Source organism: Eretmochelys imbricata, chromosome 10 (genome assembly GCF_965152235.1).
Source record: "Eretmochelys imbricata isolate rEreImb1 chromosome 10, rEreImb1.hap1, whole genome shotgun sequence".
NCBI lineage: Eukaryota > Metazoa > Chordata > Testudines > Cheloniidae > Eretmochelys > Eretmochelys imbricata.
In genome coordinates, this window is record NC_135581.1 from 27,279,340 (window position 1) to 27,299,095 (window position 19,756).

At 37.6% G+C, this 19,756-nt stretch overlaps 1 protein-coding gene across 9 annotated transcripts in view; it reads right to left on the reverse strand.

The window, feature by feature from the left end:
• The window catches only part of RBFOX1 (RNA binding fox-1 homolog 1), a 425,562-nt gene that overhangs the window by 66,681 nt on the left and 339,125 nt on the right, over window positions 1-19,756 (reverse strand). For all 9 annotated transcript variants that reach the window (XM_077827774.1, XM_077827769.1, XM_077827765.1 and 6 more), the window contains one exon: window positions 6,428-6,560. In XM_077827774.1, coding sequence (XP_077683900.1) covers window positions 6,428-6,560 — 133 coding nt within the window. The remainder of the gene's footprint in view (window positions 1-6,427; window positions 6,561-19,756) is intronic.

Genomic DNA, 19,756 nt, shown 5'->3' on the forward strand with positions numbered 1-19,756 from the left:
TAGAGGGAAATACCATACCAAAAACTTGTCTGCAGTGTTGTTGTAGCCATGTTGGTATAAAAAAACTAGCAAATAGCTTATCTGCATAGTAGCTGTTTTTCTTTTCTTCCTCCCACATTTTGAATTGGGAATTCATGGTATAGCCATGGTATGGGACCCCATTCCTAGAATATGCAGGGAGCACTATGGAAGAGCAGGTGGCAAAGACACAGTTATATGGTGAAAGTGCAGGACACATAGGAGAATGAATGCTTGGAATGATCAGATAGATAAATGTCTATCCCCAGAACACAAGCTATTGGGAAACCAGGAGAGTGCACAGGGAAGTGTTTGGATAGTCCACAAAAAAAATCTATGTTCCTCCCCCTGAACTGCCAAACCTGCATAGTTCCCAATATTGTTAACCGGGAGCAGTTGTGCTTCCCCTAAGACAAGCACACAATTAAACCCTCCCTTCCTTCCTAAGTTCTACCCCAGACATTGAGCTGCCTACCACTAGCAAGTCATCTACATCCACACCATTTTCTCTTCCGTTTCTCCCCAAAATATGGTCTTGAAACTGGTAAGATTCCTGTCCAATGGAGAGCTCCAAAATTTCAGCATCCTACTTACTCACCCCAACTGAACCTGATTCCTGTTACATTTCAAGCAGGACTTTTATAGCACAGAAAGAACCAGGGTAAGGTATCAGCAAGCTCCACATTGTACCATTTTAAAATGATTCCCAGAATGGCAAAGCCAAATTATTGTCCATGAGTTAAACTATACATAATTTCCATGAGTTACTGCCTAACTCTCAAGTGAAAGAGCAATTTATTATCATAGAATATCAGGGTTGGAAGGGACCTCAGGAAGTCACCTAGTCCAAACCCCTGCTCAAAGCAGGACCAATCCCCAACTAATAATTAGTTATGCATGGTCATGCCTCATAAGCACCGTGTTCATTTCTAGTTAGCAAATTTTAATTTTAAAGTAAGTGCACTATGCTGTGATTTATAAGACAGACATGTAAGGATCAACCATATAATTTTACTTTTATATCTACCTGTTTAATAAAGGCATAAGATGCAAAGTGCAAGTGTATACGAGAGGTACATTTATTTTCTGGTGAGACAACATAATAGTCATCAGCTCAGTTAGTGGAGTATACAGTAGATTAGCCCTTACATAACTGGCTGTTTTACAATTATTTCAAGCATCTGGGAAAGTTTGCTAGCCTGGTGAAGGTTTCCGAGCAACTGAGAGGCACAGGGCAGGACTTTTGCCTGGAGTATCAACCTACCTCATCTCCCCACTGTCAGGAACTCTCCAGGATCCAAATAATTTGTCTGCCTGCTGTTAGCTTCGAACCTTAATGCTGAACAATCAATGGGGCAAAGTGGATGTTAGTGTCAAATAGAGAGTCAATGGAGAACTATGGCAGTGACAAAACATGAAGAAAACTATGGCGGGAATGGAAAAGAAAAAGGGACTCTAGTATGGAGAAAACTGAGCAAATTTAGGAACCTGGGAAGGCATAATTGATTGGCAAGGGTGAGATCAGCAGCTGGGAACATAAGACCATACTGGGTCAGACCAAAGGTCCATCTAGCCCAGTATCCTGTCTTCTGACAGTAGCCAATGGCAGGTGCTTCTGAGGGAATGAACAGAACAGGAAATCATCAAGTGATCCAGCTCCTGTTGTCTATTCCCAGCTTCTGGCAAACAGAGGCTAGGGACACCATCCCTGTCCATCCTGGCTGCTGATGGACCCATCCTCCATGAACTTATCTAGTTCTTTTTGAACCCTGCTATAATCTTGGCCTTCACAACATCCTCTGGTAAGGAGTTCCACAGGTTGACAGTGCGTTGTGTGAAGAAATACTTCCTTTTGTTTGGAAGGAATTGGGTTATGCATTGGGGTGAGGAAGAAGGAAGAAGAAGCTGCTGATGAGAATAGTAATCCACAATGTTCAAAGAGTTCTCGACTATTTTTGATGGCAAGCAAATTTCCTTGTGTACTTCTGCCTGTGGCCTGATATTTTCCCTCCAGACAAGTTTTCCATGAGTCTCACTTTCCTTGTGACAGAGAACCTGGTATTTGTCAATTTATTTTTCAGAGGAGGTGAAAATTGGAAAAAGCAATTTTCTGAGGAAAATCCATTCAACCTCTTTGAGAGGCCATTTAAAAATGGGTGCGGAGAGACTGAGGCCTTGTATACATTAAGTAAATTATCAGTGGTCCAACTACATTAATCAAGCTACACTAGTGCAAGCCCCTAAGGGAACAAAGTAGGGATTTCCCCAGTGCAGTTTACTTCTGTGAAACACAAAAACATTAAGGGGGTTCTCTGGTGTAACCATCTAGATAGATACAAATTTCCCTCATGTAGTCACGGCCACTGTTTTCTTGAAACCAAGAACAACGGAAATGCCAATCAGAAGTAATTGCTTCCTTCTGAGGACAGATGTATGCAAAAGTTTAGAGACAGCTAGGGCTTGTCTATTCAAGGATAAAAGGTGTATTTTAAAAATGTGTTACGACATTTTAACTAATACGTTTAAAACCTCTAATGTAGACAAGACAAATTGTATTTGAACATATATTACCTGGTAGCAGTGAACCCTAGAATCCCCTATTAGGGTTCACCTCAGCCACCTAAGAAGTCAACAGACAAAAAGGGAGATGCAGGTGACAGCCCTATTCACCCCCATCACAGCACTGCTTTGTCTTCTCTGATACTAGCTTTAATGAAAGTCCATGAAACAATAAGCTTGGAAGGTGGATGAAATCTCTGGCTGCCCACACAATCGTGTCTAACTTTCATACTGGAGATCAAGAGACCCCTGAAGCACAATCGCTCTCTAGCAGCCCAGAAAACAATTCTGATTTATTCCCGAACCAGAGACTCTTCCTTTCTATGCAGAAATTTTGTAGTGAAGACTAGACATCTATTATACTTGGAAATTCAATTTTCCGCTGCTGAGTGATTGTACTAGCCAAACTATATTATAGCAGTCATATGCAGCAAACATTATAGTTAAGGCTGAAAGTTACTTTCAAATGTAAATTCCTTATTAGCATGCACTTGCAACTCTCTCTGAAACATGCTCCTTCAGGATAACATTTTTAATGCTTCGTCTGAGTTTAAGGTGATATGTGTATGTTTGTGTTTCTAAAGAATGAGCAAACTGTGTTTACTCACTACTGAGTTATGCAAATATGAAATAAATACATTTTCCAACTTAAAGACTTAATTAAAAGGTGTATACAATCCAAAATTATTGTAGCATGCCTTTTTATATTTTTCTAGGTTATTATATCAAACTAAGGTCAGAGGTACATTAGAAATAATAGTTAATAGGTAGATAAATATAGCTGGATATATTCCTATATATTATATATAAATGTATGTATAGTGCAGACTGCTCAGATTTAAAAATATTTACCTCCACTTAAAAAAAATGTACATATTTCCACCTTGTTTTCTGAGCAGATAACTTCAAACTTGCATGTAAATAGTCCTCGCTAAGGTTGAAAACAAAATAGCTTTAAAATTGAAACTAAGTAAATCCATGTTAGCAGACTTCCCTGCTGCTAGTATAGACTTCTAAGCATGCTCACAAGCTGTCAATTTAGGACACAATGGAAGAACACGTGTATTAGGTAACATTGTGGAGCTGGAAATAAGAGGGCTTGTGAATTCACTTCCTCTTGAAGAAATTAAATATATTAATTAAAAAAATATTTTGAAGCCGGAGCTGGCTCAGTAGAGAGTGGGATTGCTCTCATGCCAGGAGTTCAGAATGGGAGTCACTTCTGGCTTCCAAACTAAGTAGGGACTGTGATGCTATCTGTGACAACTAGTTTAGTATTTCCTACTATGTAAACGGATTCAGTATGAAAAACATAAAAATTAGGGAAGTTTTAAAATGCATAGTTGAAATTGCAGAGTAGAAAGTGTCCTCGAAGTTGTAAGCTACACAGATAGATACAGGGTACATCTGCACATATATTTACTTTAAGATAATTGAGTTCCAAACATTTTAAATATCAGCTGTTGGGCTTTGTACAGTTGACGCCTATTACAGTGGTTAGATCTTCAGACTCCTCCCAAGAGCGAGGGTTAGTAACAGACAGTATTCACCTCTACACTGTATAAATCCCACTCTCAAAATCTTGATTTACAGAATCTTATCTAGAAAAAAGAAAAGGAGTAGCTCACTTCATCAGATGTAGCTCACGAAAGCTTATGCTCAAATAAATTGGTTAGTCTCTAAGGTGCCACAAGTACTCCTTTTCTTTTTGCGAATACAGACTAACACGGCTGCTACTCTGAAAAGAATCTTATCTGCTTTCATTTTATAAGAAAAAAAATCTTCAGCTGTGAAGAAAACCTCAAAAATCAAGATAGGATATTTTTCTAAAAGACCTGCTCTAGGAATTATTTTGGTGACGTTCTATGGCCTCTGTTATTCAGGAAGTCAGAAAAGATAATCACAAGGGCCTTGTCTGGGCTTGGAATCGGTGGAAAAATAAGAACTGAGGAAAACAGAGAGATGTATACAGTTAGTCTGCACTGAGCCTGGAACAATAGTTCTGAGAAATGTGAACTACCCCAACGTATTTCAGTGCGGTGGTAACTAGAACTAGGCAGGAAACAGATTTTCGGGGAAAAAATCATCCTAATTTCAGATGAAAAATGAAGATCTCCAAAATTTTGTGAACCAAAATTTTTAAAAAATATTTTGGTTCTGGTCAATTGAAATATTTCATTTGGATAATTTTGAAATATTATGTTTTGATTTCAATAATTTTAAAAACACTCTTTTATCCTAATTATCATAAATTTCAAAATGAAAAATCATTTTGGACTGGAAAACCAGATATTTTTCATTTCATTTTAAAAACTTTGAAAGAAAATATTTTGAGAGTTTTGAAAAATTTTTCAAAACATTTTCAAGTCAAGAAATTTGCTGAAACAAACCTTTTCACGAGAAGTTTCACTCCTGATTAATTGGCATTTTTGAGACCATACTTCACCAAAAAAATTCTCATCCAGCTCTAGTAGCAACTCAAATGTTACTGAGACTACTTTAAATGTCAATATTTCAGTTATTTCATTCCTTTCTTAATAAAGGACTCCCTTCACTCAGCTGCTTGCTGTTGGGTTGGTATCAACAAACATAGTTGCAGCCAATCTTAGCAAAAATCCTTCAGACTTTTTCCATTAGATGCATAGCAATTTCTTTTTGCTGCACCACACAAACCACCCCAGGAAACAATTTAATAAATGCGTTTTAAAAAATAACCTCATTCTGTGGCAGATTTTTTTTTCCAAATGACAAAACTCACTATTACTGCCCTATTTCTTTGTTGGTAGGTGACACACCCAGATGTAGAGGGAGTATCAGGAAGCCAGTCCCTGGCATCTCCAGAGCCTGCAGTCTAGGGGCTGACTGACTGCAGGTGCTTAGGAACCTGTCTAGTAAATGGCCTGCATTTTTGCCTGGCAGGACAGAACGTTTAATGAGAACTGTGTCCAACCAGTCACAAATAAAAGCCACTTACCAGACAGAAATAGTGGCTATTGTGGGACCTACAAGAGATGAGGCATGTCCACTATGGCCTGTTTTATGGCATACTGTTCTGGTCTGGGAGGCTGGGACCCACTCAGTCTACCACTGCTTCAATTGCCAGATTCTACAAATTCTAGGATTCCTCTGATAGAATCAAGTCTTAAAGTAAGTGATGTATTTTAATGACCTTGTGCAACAATCAAATTATCTGTTTCAACACTTGCAGGGGCTAAAAGGGACTGTGTAGTTCCCCCATCCTCCCCAAAATTATATCTTAGTTTTTAAAAGATTAAAGTTTCCCTAATAGGCTGAGTGCAGTTTATTAAGTCATCATTTAATGTGGATTTCAGTGTGTCGTTTATTTTGCATCTTGGTTTTCAGTAAATGTAGGCAAAGAGATGTCACTAAGAAAATATGAAACAAAACTGAATTTTATGTGTAATAAATAAATAAACAAAATAAACACACACACCCCCTCTAGCTATCCCGAGATAACTTTCTGTGGGAGAATGTGAATTTGAAAAAAAAGAAAAAGTTTACTTCATCCAACCTCCTTAATAACCAGATGTTTGCAATCACGAAAAATACACTTTTAGCTGTAAATTTCTCTGTTCTGTAGCATTCAGTCTCTAAGAGAATTTACATAACAACATGTGACATATAAAATGCTTAAAGCCACCAACCATGACAGTACAAATTACAGTCATTTTTCAATACTCTGTGCAAGGTGCACCACTTCAGGCAGTTGGATTGGTTGCATGCTGTGTTGGTTTCTGTAGTGAGACAAGACCAGCATGCACTGCACTCACAAACAGTTTGTAGCCCTTGGGGATGTATTGTAACAGGTAAAAGAGACTGATCCACTTACCCGCCATAGGCTGGAATTGGTGGAGGGGGGGCTGCTGCACGAAATGTGTTGTACACTGTACGACCTCGACCTCTTAGATGTGCACCTCTGTAAGCAGCAGCTGCAGTTGCAGCAGGGTAAGGGAAGCCTGGCACTATGGGAAACACAAAAGAAACATAAAGAACTCCAGTCATGCTGATCGTTCCAATTTAAAACAAGATAACATAGTGAAAACGTTGCACACAGTTTGTGTGTATTCAAGCTTGTCTGTAACTGGGAGGGATTGGAGAGACAACCAAGCAAATTGTTACTCTTTCACAAAAGGCCAGATTTTCTTACAGAAAAATCTTTTCAAGCAAACAGGACGGCAGCCAACTGGGTATTTAGTTTAGGAAAAAATGTACTGGAGCTGGCTGTAGCTCCCTTAGGGGAACCTCACTTAGAAGAAGCAAGTTGATTTATGGTAGCCCACACTATTAGAGGAAATTAATCCCTTGAGGGGAGACTCCCAGAGGGAGTAAAACTACCCTGCTTAAACTAAAGCTTCTAGTAACAAAGATGATAGTTAAGCTGTTGTGATTGCATGTGACTTTTACTGGACAATTCAATCATTATCAGTGTCTGAACTGAGTAACTTGGGTGAAAAAGGGGGATCAGAAGGATACAGCATCCTTTCAGGAGATCTCAGGTGTCTTCTTCTGGGGATACAGTTTGATTATACAGGTACCTGCCATTTTCTACAATTTAGTGCATTCAAAGGCCAAAGTTGTATTATTCAGAAGTATCTCAGGCCTTGTCTACACTGCAGGAGAAATTCGATCTAAACTACGCAATTTGAGTTACGTGAATAGCATAACTCAAATCGACGTAGCTTAGATCAACACACCACAGGGTCCACACTACGCGATATTGATGGGAGACGCTCTCCCATTGACTCCTCCTACTCTTCTGAATCTGGTGGAGTACAGGAGTCAATGGGAGAGCGATCTGCGGTCAATTTAGTGGGTCTTCACTAGACCCACTAAATCAACCGCCAATGTATCAATTGCCGCTCGTCGATCCCCCAGTAAGTGTAGACAAGCCCTAAATAAGCCAATATAACACTCATCCCTAACAGTGATGGTTTTGCTACATAGGTCAGGAGTAAGAGAATCCCTCAATTATGTTCAGTTTAAATTTCCACATTAATTGTAATTCCATATAAGACTTTAAAATATTTCCATCAGAATTAAACGGTGACAAGCCAAAGTATAAGTGTTTTGGGGACAAGGTATTATGTAAAAAGTCTATAACTCTACTCTGCATAAAACTTTATAAATACAAATGAAAAAGTATGACACTTTCTGCTTTACTTTCTTTTCAAGTTTGTAGACCCATGTGTTGCATTACCTACATTTTTCCTGTGATAGGCATTGCTGGCAAATATTAGAACAGGTCTGTTTTGAACAGCAAACCCATCAATGAGAGATAAGGAACTAAATTCAGGTCCTGTATAACTCAAATTGCTTCAGCAGTGTTACACCAGGGCTGAATTTGTCTCAGTGTGTAAATACGGAAAGTGAATAAAACAAATATTACCCAATAAACCCTAATAAAAGCAAATGAATAGAGGTAATGATACATAACATGCTTACTGTTTTGAAGTTGAAAGATGAATGGGTTTGAATCCTGATATGTCTTTCATCAATTTTAATATTAAGTTTTAACAGAAACACTGAATTTGAAATTAAAAAAATGAAAAATTCATGATGTGCAAAAGCAACTGGCTGCCTGTATTAGGGACTATACTGTAATTATGGTGACCTATCCATTGTCACCTTGCTATAGTACCTTCCAGGCTTCACCAGATCCCGCTCAGCGACAAGCAGGTTTTACAGTAATTCTGCTAGGATTTAGATGTCGAGATACAACATGAAACAGTGCTATGGCAATATAGCGAAGGGAGAACATTCTTTTAAAAATGAAAATCCAGTATTCAGTTTTACACTTCTTTCTGCTATAATAATAATAAAAAATCTGTCAAAATCAGCAAGAAGTATTTACAGGTCTTAATATGTTGCCGCTCGTTTTGCAAGAGTGCATATAAGAAGCCTTTTTAAAAAAGGAAATAAAAAGACTTGGAATGTGTTGTAAGGATCTTTTCCCTGGAACAAATGAAAACACATTTTATGCCCCTGGAATTCCACTAATTAACAGAAGCACTTTTCTGTACACATCAGTGAGTCAGAGTCATGCTTTCATTGCTCTAAACTAGCGATTTTTTTTTTTAGAATCCCTTTAATGTCATGCATATAAGACTTGACTACTATAGGTACACATGAATAGCTAATCACAGACGGCCAGATCCTGAGCTTCTCAACTCAGGGCTCAATTGTCCCTTGTAAACAAATGCTGTAGTAAGAGGTAGCACACTGCCTCATCGGGCTTCTTCCAAGACACACAGTGTATCTACTATGCCCTTCAGGGCTGCAAATTACTACCCCCCAAGAAGCTGGCTAGTACTGGAGCAAAGAAGCCAGGCCCAAGCACCACCCCATCGCTGCCCCCAAGAGAATGGGAGGGAGCAGTCCCTGTGCTCCTTGAGGAATCATTTCTAGACCTCCCTGCTTCCACTGTGCATCCACATCCCACCCACCTCTCCGTTTTTTACTCAGGAGAACCTCTACTATCTTCAGTTAGAAGTTGCATACAGTGAAATTTTAAACAATGTTCTAATGTGTTAATTAACAGCTGTAAATTCTAGTGTGGACAGGATATAAACATATTCACAGTTATGTTTTCCACCAGGGTCTCACTGGCATTAAGAGCATGACTCTCATGAGTTAAACCCAGTGTTAAGCAAGCCTGGGAATAAACAATCTGTGTTCTGTCTACACTAGAATTTACTACAGTATTAGTTAACATGTTAAACTGAAATAAAAAATTCCAGGGTTGACAAGACTTTTGCTTGAGCAAGGACTAAGTTAAAAGTAAGAGAGGACTTCAGGGTCTGGCTAAGACAAGTATTACTGTCCTAAATGGTGACCCAAGGGATCAGAAAAGATAAGTACTTCATAGTGGTTCACTTTTAACTACTTTAAAGAAAATGGTACTGGAAACTTTTGGGACACCTAAAAATGGATTTTTAAAACAGGAAGATGTCTATAGTAGGTGCTGGTCTCACCATATATTCAAGTGTAATTGACAATTGATAAAATTTGACAACACAAACAGTCAGGGCTAAGTTCTGCCCTTGGCATTGCATTAGTGGTTGATGGGAGCCGTATATGTACATGAGATGATAAAAAAGCAAAACTGGTGGTCAAAGAAACCCAGGCTAAGCTTGAGGTAGTTATTGTTGAGCACTGCTATTAAGAAACCAGTTGATATGATAACACTAACCTACGAATTCTTCATGGAAAATGTTCCATTCTATGTTTATCAAACTCTACCTATTGTCAGCATTTAAGTAATTTACCTTGTATAATTTTTCACTTTGTAAAATACTGCACAATTTTTTCCTATGTAAAATATGCATTTTGCAATTCATTCACCACTTCCTCTACACATGTGTACAACATGAGCCTATGTCCTGATTTTCTGAGCAGCTGAACTGTGATTTGTAGACAGTGGTATTCAAGGTTACAGTTAGAATAACCATTTAGGCCATCTCATCATTGCTTAAAAACTTGCAACAAATGATGTTAGTGCAGTCTCCATGCCAAACCCAGGTCATAAACCATAGTGGAAGGGTTCAGGGATACCTGTTGCTGCCAGACAACACAAAGTTTATTTTCAGTATCCTCACCCAGCTTTAGGAAACAGCTTAAGCATGGGCCTAATAAAATCATTTGTGTCATAGGAGGGGCATTAGCAATTTGAGCTGGGCGAATTTTTTTCAGAAAAAAAATGAAAAAAAAATTTTTGGTTCAAAACAAAAAAAATGTTTTTTTTAATTTTTCAGTTTGACTACGGAACTGAAAGATCAATTATTCACTCTCCTCTATCTGTACTCTCAACTAACAATGAACCCAGTACCAACCAGCCAGAATTTACTCACCACGAGGGGCAAAAGTCTAACTCACAGTTTGCAGGACTAAGTTCCCTTAGCACCTCAGTATGCCAACCTGGCTGAAACTCAACCAGTGAATGTACTATTACGAAGAGGGTCAGTTGTGTCTGAATCGCACAGCGAGAAACATCTGTTTCTGATTTTGAGCTGAGGCAGCTCATATTTAGCAGAATGTTTGGCTGACTAGATTTCTCTGATGCAGTGATGGGGGAAAGGAAGCTTTCTTCCATCACAGCCATGGCAAAGAAGATGATATGACTTAAATCAGACCGTTTCTAAAATCTGAATACAACCAACTATCAAGAAAATGAAACAGTTCCATTAGCTCATCTAATAGTTACTGATTATTCTCTACTTAGAGCTAACTGGCTACTTTGATAGTCACATCTGAATGGCATTCTAAAATAAGTTAGTTCCTAAATCTCCACATTACACAGAAATTTAGCTTCATCACTTTGATACTGCCTAAAACCTAAAAAAGAAGAAATGAAAGGCCTAACTCAGGAAGTATTTATGTTGGCCTAGAGAGAGAATATATAAATAATTTACTGCCATAGTTTAAAAAGAAAAAAATCATAGGTGCAATGTATTGGGAAGAGTCCCTGTTGCAGCTTATTGCGATAGATATTTAACATGAATCAAAGTAAAAAAGCTGGTATCATTGCAATGAAAATTGAATTTAGCCCGTAAACTATAATGGGCTATATTAAGTCTTTCCAGGTGATCATGGTACAAGCAACCTTAAAACATACACCAACAATGTGTCTTGTGGACAGCGGAGGGTGAGGAAACAAGCCATCACAACTATTCAAAGTTGTTTCTTATATTCAGAAAACACTTCAAATGTGTTCTGCTACAAAAATTCACCACAGGTCTCTCACATAAGAAGTAGATTGCATATTGTGCCTATTGACCTTAGAGGATTCATGCTGGTGTATGTGTACAGCTTAAGTGAACCAATCATATGTAGAAACCAAATATGGGCATGAAGACAAAGAGAAGAACTTAACCATTGAGTTCGCAGCTGACATTTAATGAAACCCGAATTTCTCCCAAGAGATATAACACATACTGTTCTTAAGCATTTCTGCATTAAATGAACTTTACAATTGTCTAGCATGATATCCAGACTCTAAACCTCAACATGTGCATTGGAAAATAAAAGCTAGATGCACAAATCTCTCAAGCCTTGATGTCCCAAGAGGAGGAACACAAACCAGTTCAAAATACTTGAGGGTTATAAACTGTATATTAAAGTTTTAGAGCTTTGGGTTAGATGGAAGAGTAGCAGATGCAAAAATCAACAGGGGAGCAGATTATGCATCAAAGCCATAAAAATATACAACCGCTTTAATGGGCAATTATTCTTTGGATTTGTGCTCTGGTTTGAATTTGCATGAGAGTGCCATATGTGTAAATAAAGGTGTGCCATCAAAATGGATGAGAGAATCTACCACTCCTCATCCCTCACTCTATACAAACTATTAGGTCATTTCCTATCAAGAGCCTTCAAATATTTTACACTAAAGGGTTTTAAGGCTACATCTTGGTTGAATCAGTCTGTGGCTAATTTACTGTAAAATATTTTAATTGTTAAAAAGGCAGGAACCAAATTTACATAAGTCCCATGGATTAGAAAGATCCCTGTTGAGGAAATCCATCAGAAGTGCTGGACAATAAATTACAAACAAAGAAGTATAAGCAGTAACATGCTGAGAATAGATAGAATAATAAGTATCATAGCGAATTAAATTTTCAGCAACAGAATAAGGACATTATGCTGATGTACACTGTTGTGAATATTCAGTTGACCTAATATTTTTCTAAATTGCAAAAGATCTCAAATATGTTTTCCAATACAACTTGCTTTTATACAAGTCACAGAATTATAAACAGACTATTTAGAATCATGCCCCTAGGTCTTTGCATTTAAATCTAAATCCAAAGAGTGTTCCAGTTCAAATTTAAGCTCTGTAAGCACCCTTTTTAAAATAAAATGGATTTTAAGCCTATATTTATTTTAGATAATTTTATAGTCAACACATTAAGGAAATTCATGATGCTTACAAAAATATCAACAAAATTATTTTGCATCCGCTATTTTCAATCCATGGGAAGTCTATCTCAGGGCCCAATCCCTACTCTACTGATGTCAATGGAAGTTTTGCCATTGATGTCAATGTGTGCAGAATCGGGCCCCTTATTTCTTCCATTCACAGTGCTTTCATTCTTGAAACGCTTACTTGGGATTATTGAAACAATCATTTCTTTACCATTGTGCCAAAATACATGTCAATTTTAGACACTGTTGTTTAGGAATGAATAAATCTGCATTTTGGACAAACAGTTTCTTATAGGACATTCTCATTTGAAATGCATTGAAAAGGAAAACAAAAATCTCTAATTAATGTACAAGTCTAATCACCATTCTCCACATGGAAGAGTAATTTTTCACTGTTCATTTGCTTGGTGTAATCTCCAAACTGACATAACAGAAAAGCAATGGCCTATAAATCTGCTCTCATTTGTTTCTTTAATATTCATATTCCATTGAACTACAGCTGCTTGTTGCTACAGTCTATTACAACATGCAAAAGTGTCGATAAAAATACTATGAAAGGCAAGATGTGTTTCTTCATGGCTGTGTGTGCCATTTATTTTGAAAAAAAAAAAGACAATAAATGACTCGTGGATTGTCCCTCCGCTTGCTGCATGTTGAGCGATTAGTGATTAATTACCTTGCTGCAAATTGACATGGCACAAGAAAACTGACACAGCCCTGATTAATTAACTTTTTATGTGAGACAGATAGCTACAAAACATTGTGGCCTGTAATTGAATCCCCTTACACAACATCACTACATAAAAGTTTCAAGTCAAACCCAGATTAGTCCAAAGCTTCACCATAAATGTTGCATAGGTTTTAGCTTTTAATGAGGACTATGTACATATTTCTCAAAATAGCAGCTCTGAGAGCTATTGAAGGAACCATAAGAAATCTACAGTGTTGCTCAATTACATACACACACACACACACCAACAAATATGATACGATTTGCCATTCCAGAGCACACCATTGATTTTTCAATCTAATAAAATGCCCTAAGCAGATGTATCGTTGACTTTTCAGCAGAAGGCAACCTCCCACTCCTTAATAAAGCTAGCTTTCTGTTGTACATAGGAAGGGGTTTTCTTCCTGACACCTGGGACAAACAACTGGTGCCATGAAGCTTAATAACTGATTAGCCGTATCTTAATACTATCCAACTCCTTTTAAAAATCCAATTACTTAACTACTCCAGCAATGACTTGCACATGCTGAATAGCTTCCTTGAAAGAAAGAACATTTATTTATATTTGTTCTAAATGTATACAGTATTAATTTCTCTCTCTCTCTCACCTCCTCCTCTCCCACCATACCTCCCCACCACCACCACCACCACCAAGAAAAATAACAGCCACAGGAGTCAGTGAATAGTGACGCTATCATGTCCTGGGAATACCTTTTGTACAAAGGAGCCACATCTGGCGACCAGGGCCAGGAAATAAAAATCAGTCTATACTACTAGCACTCCTATATGTCATATCTCTTTTACATGGTGTTAAAGTAAATGAAATCTTTGGAGAAAATGTGGCCCCATGAATTCCTCAGTCAAATGGGAAAATGCACTTTTTATTTAAAAAAAAACCCACCAAGATACTAAGGGACAGATGAGAAAATTGAGCATGTTACAGACCCCTGTAACAACACAAAGGTATGTCACTTTGATCAGTTAGCAAATGGCATAGTTGGAGATCCGCCTATTTATGGTATAGTTGATAACAAAGGCAAGGCAAGGTTATTGTAAGAAATGGACTTGACATTGCAAAGACCCAGTGGATATTCATGTTTCACAAAAGAAAATGCTCACAAACACTGAAGTGAAGAAATGGAGTGCATTTAATAAAAAATGAGTACCAAGGAATCCATAATGAAAGGATAAACAAACATCACAACACTAGATTTTCTGCAAAAAATGTGGAAACACACAAAATATCAAAAAAATGTCCAGCATACACGGTGGAGTGTCATATATGTAATAAATGCAATTTTTTAAGTGTGTGCATATTGCCAAGAAACAAAAGCAAAATGCATTCATCAGGAGGGCAAAGATCTGAAGATGAAAAATGCAGAAACAGTTTTTTGTTGGTTCTCAAATATACAAAACAAGGTTTTAAAACAGACATGTTTGAGATACTTGAAATAAATACTAAATTTGAAAATAGACATTCTCCCTCTAATTTTCTTAGATATGCTTACATGCCCATGAATCTCTGTAAGGTATTGAATTCCTTCCATTTCTGCAATTGCCGCTTTTTGTTTGTTGTTGTTCAAGCCAAAACTCCTTTATCACGATGTATGTATTATGTCTTACCTACATAGATAATCCCATTCAGCTTGTTCTGGCATTTGTTTCTGTTTAATTTAAAGTTCTTTGCTTTGGCACACTGCAGAATATTATAAAAAAAAAAAAGAGGAGTCCTGTGGCACCTTAGAGACTAACAAATTTATTTGGGCATAAGCTTTCGTGGGCCAGAACCCACTTCATCAGATGTATGAAGTAAAAGATACAGGAGTATGTAATACATGAAAGGATGTGGGTTGCTTTACCAAGTGTTAAGTCAGTCTAACGAGATAAATCAATTAACAGCAGGATACCAAGGGAGGAGAAATAACTTCTGAAGTGGTAATAGAGTGGCACATTACAGACGTTGACAAGAAGGTGAGAGTAACAATAGGGAGAAATTAGTACTGGGGAAATTAAGTTTAGGTTTTGTAATGACCCAACCACTCCCAGCCTTTATTCAGGCCTAATCTGATGGTTATCTAGTTTGCAAATTAATTCCAGTTCTGCAGCTTCACGTTGGAGTCTGTTTTTGAAGTCTTTTTGTTGAAGAATTGCCACTTTGAGGTCTGTTATTTGTGACCATTTGTTATTGAGTTACCAGAGTACCCTCATGTATTTATACCTGATTCTGTATCTCCTCGGGTTTTTTTGCTGATACAGACTTACACGGCTACCACTGAAACCTGCAGAATATTATGCAGTCCTTCATTCTGTTGTTCATAATTTTTATCACAAATCAGCACACCGTCACCAATTTACTTCCACTCCATTCACATGCTCAGAGATCTCAAACATGAAGCAATGGTATACCTTAGGAGCTGATGCAATCCCAAAGGAAAATTACTTATACAATGTATCTACCAAAAGGAGAGTTTTGCACAAACGTTATCACCTGGGATCTTTCAAAACACTTGGCTTGCATCCAGACTAGCAAATACTTTTTGCATTTAGATATATAGACATGATTTCATCAACTATTCTCTTGGGGTAGCACTCATGCTTGATGGTCTTATTCAAATCTTCTGGATCTGTACAAATCCTTAACTTGCTTGGGTTTAGTAAGTCGCCATACTATTAACCAAGTCACTTGGTGCTTGTATTTTCTCATAATATGTAATTTTACCATATGGTTAAATTCAATTTTTATTTTAATTCTCAGTGTTAATGAGATTTTACATGGTACACATTTTTGCAGCCTCTGGGATCTATATCATTGTGACGTATAATATCATTATTGCATCACAGTCTGTTAAACATGTCATCCAAATCTTTTACGATTTTTTTTTTTACATTCAGGTCAGTAGGCAAGTTATACACCCATCTGTATTTGAAGACTGAGATTTAACTCGAGAATGCATAATGCTTCAAAAAGAAAAGGAGTACTTGTGGCACCTTAGAGACTAACAAATTTATTTGAGCATAAGCTTTTGTGAGCTACAGCTCACTTCATCGGAGTTGAAGGCGTTTCATACAGAGAACACACTTTTAAGGACATGAATAAATAATGAAAGTAAGATACAAAAGGAGGAGTCTGAAAAATACAACTCAAGTTCTACCTATTTCTGAAACCAAATTTTACAGGCTCAGATGAGAAACACTAATTTACGTCAATGTGGTCATTGAATGGGTCATTCTTTGACCCAACCCTTAAATCTGTTAATTTATTATACTATTGTAAACACCTCAGGGCTGCATTTGCATTCTACTCTGAATGAATCTGAAACAACTGCCAGATCCGATCATAAACATACCTGTACGGGAAAAGGTTTGTCAGACTGAACAGAGTCCAACAGATGCTGGTTATAGATGCGCAGAAAAGAAGTGTCACCACCTAAGATTTGGAGTCATATCCCTCCTGGCAGGCCAAGGCAAGCAGGTAATACTTACATCCTTTGCTGACAAATACTTAATGCCTTCCTCAGGGATGGCTCCCTGCCATACAGCCTCAAAAACAGAATGGTCTCCCCAGTCCTCAAGGAACCAGCACTTAGAGCAAAAGGCCCCACCAACTTCCACAGAGTCACAACTCTCTCTTTCCTAGGGAAGATTATTGAGAATTTGGTAGTGACCTGATTCCAGCAACCTTAAAACTCTACAGATATCCTGGACCCTCCCAATCTGGCTTCAGACAAAGACTCAGAACTAATCCAGTACTGATAGGCAAGGGACACGGGGTGACAATCATGCTGAGTCTTCTCAACCTATCAATCACCTTTGACATGGTTGATCATGAGATGCCGTGGATCCACTGGAAGGATTCAATGGAAAATACTATGTTGGCTACATTCATTCCTTTTCAATTTCTCCCCAAAATGGAGCTGCTTTTCCTCTCTAAGAACTCCTCTAACATGTGTGTCACTCAGCTTTCAATCCTACATCATTCCTAGTTACCATCCACTTACACCCATTAAAAGGGCAAACAAAGAAAGACAATATGGGCTATAATCCAAACAATATGCTGATAACATACAGCACTATGTAACTTTTTCAGCCAGGCAGACACCTCTATTTTACACACACCACAATGATTGGGAAATACTGGAGTATGGATGAAGACCAGAGTGTCTTAAATTAAATACATGAATGACTAAAGTGTTGCTAATCAAAAGTGCTGACTGGCTCTGTAGAACTGGTAAGCACCACCCCCATCTACTTCAGTCTGGCCACTGAGATTCAAGGTCATGCTGGAACTTATCCAAGCTGGAATATTAAAACCCTATCTGCCTTGGTCCACATAAGAAATTAAAGAAGACGCCACAGCTAGTATACAATCCATCAACTTTCTCCAAGTGGAATTCGCCAAAGAAAGCGTATCACACCAGTGCTCCACAATGTGCAATGTCTTCTCTGTAGTGATTCATGAACTTTTAACAAACTCGTGCACTCCATTCACTAATTCATCTCCTCTGGGAGCACTTCTACCATTCTATACTTCACCAGAGTGTCAAAGACCAACAGTTTTAAAAACAGTTAACCTGTCAGATAAATGTCCCCAAATGTGAAATTTCCCCCAAAATTTGCTTAGCCCCAAGATCCAAACCCTAGGATGGGCAATATTTATCCCTGTACTAGTCACAAGTTTAAGGTATGATATCTGGTGAATCACTGGGAAATTTATTCCATTAGAAAAGGAAATTTTCAGCTTTCCAATGGAAGATAATAAAATATGTTTAAAATACAGCTCTAATAATTATGATATAATTATAATATAGGTCCTTAAAAGTGTGAGATGATTAGGTATGGAAAAAATCTAGTTGATATCTTTTACATGTTTCTAAAAAATATTAGTTATGTTTCTCTCTCGTTCAAATGCTTTTATTATTTCACTCACAATAACTAACGTACCTGGCTTTACAGAGAGACAGATGATAAAAAAGTTAAAGCTCTCTAAAATATTTCTATTTTTTCTGTAAAATATGTATCACATACAGAATACACAAAGATATAGTATAAAGGCTTCATTGTCACTCAGTTGGGATGGAAGATTAGAATATATAGTATACATGCACATATATATTTGTGTGTGAGAGATGCGGGGTTGTTTTTGTTTTTTAATACAGGTTTTATTAGGATTAGTTTGGGATGGTATCATCAGTGAATTTGGCAGCTCATCTGCAAAAAAGGATTTCCTTTAACTTCAAGCACTGCTTAAATTAGCTGGCATGCAGAAAATGCAAGGGACACAAAGATCTTTAACATTTTATAAGTTTATAAGAGACAAACTGCCAAATCCTGTTCACATTTGTATACATGCTGCTCTGGCCAGTCAGGCTCTGCACCTGAGTAAGGATTTTCCTCATTACCTGATATGACAGCTTCCTCCAATGCATTGTCTACACTGAACTCCACAAGAACTAAGGTGCCTTTGTACCAATCACAAGAGAATCTAAGGATCCTTTTGCCATGACAAAGAATTATGATTGTAGAAATCAAAGTAAAGCACTCTGCAAAATGTTCTTCACAATGGTATGAGCTGAGCTGATCGATTTCTCAAACAAAAATGTAAACATGCATTTACAGCCTCCGGAAACTCAACACACAGCACAATGGTGTAAACTCCCTTTTTATGGTAAACAAAGAGGCAATACAAAGCAGAAAATGTTATCACCATAGGCAGGGATCCAAACTGTATGTAGCATGGGTCTAAGTCTCCTCTCTTTTGCTTCAGTGTAAATCTGTAGTAGCTCTATAACAGTTACCACCATGTAAAGTTAGTGTGAAAAGACAATCAGGTCCTGTAAGTGAAGAATGATGTCTCTAACTAGGAATGCGAATAACCTATGAGAGCTGGCAATTAAGTTTCAAGAAGATATGGTTACATTACTTGGCTTTAAATGTGCAAAGAAATCTAACTATATTTAATATTCTAACCATGAGTTTTATTGTAATTATTTACACCTGTTGTCTCACCTGTTGATTCTTTTAACAATCATATGTTACATTTATATGCAAAAAAAATCTTCCCACCATAAGAATAAAAGGAACAGAAATCAAACCCATAAGAAAGATACTCCCCCCCTCCTGCCTCAGTCTGCCATGCCTTCACCCCTCTCCTCCTTCAAGTCCCTCCTCAAAACTCACTTCTTCCACAATGTCTTTTCTCCTTAGTTCTCTCCTCAGGCGACTGTTATCACTTGACAACTGAAAATCTTTACTCCTTTAAGATAGAAAAAAATCCAAACAAAAATGGTAGAAGCACTAAGAAGGTGTGCTGAACTTCACCTGGTCAAACCAGTTGGTTTCATCACTTCTCATCCCAATGCCTCTGGTGTCTATTTCTGTTGCCTATCTAAACCATAAGATCTTTGGGGCAGAGACCTGGTCTACATACTTCTTTGTAAAGTGCCAAGCACACTGTTTGTATAGTGCCAGAAAGTAGTAATGCAAACACCATTTGTCCTCTCCAAGGGC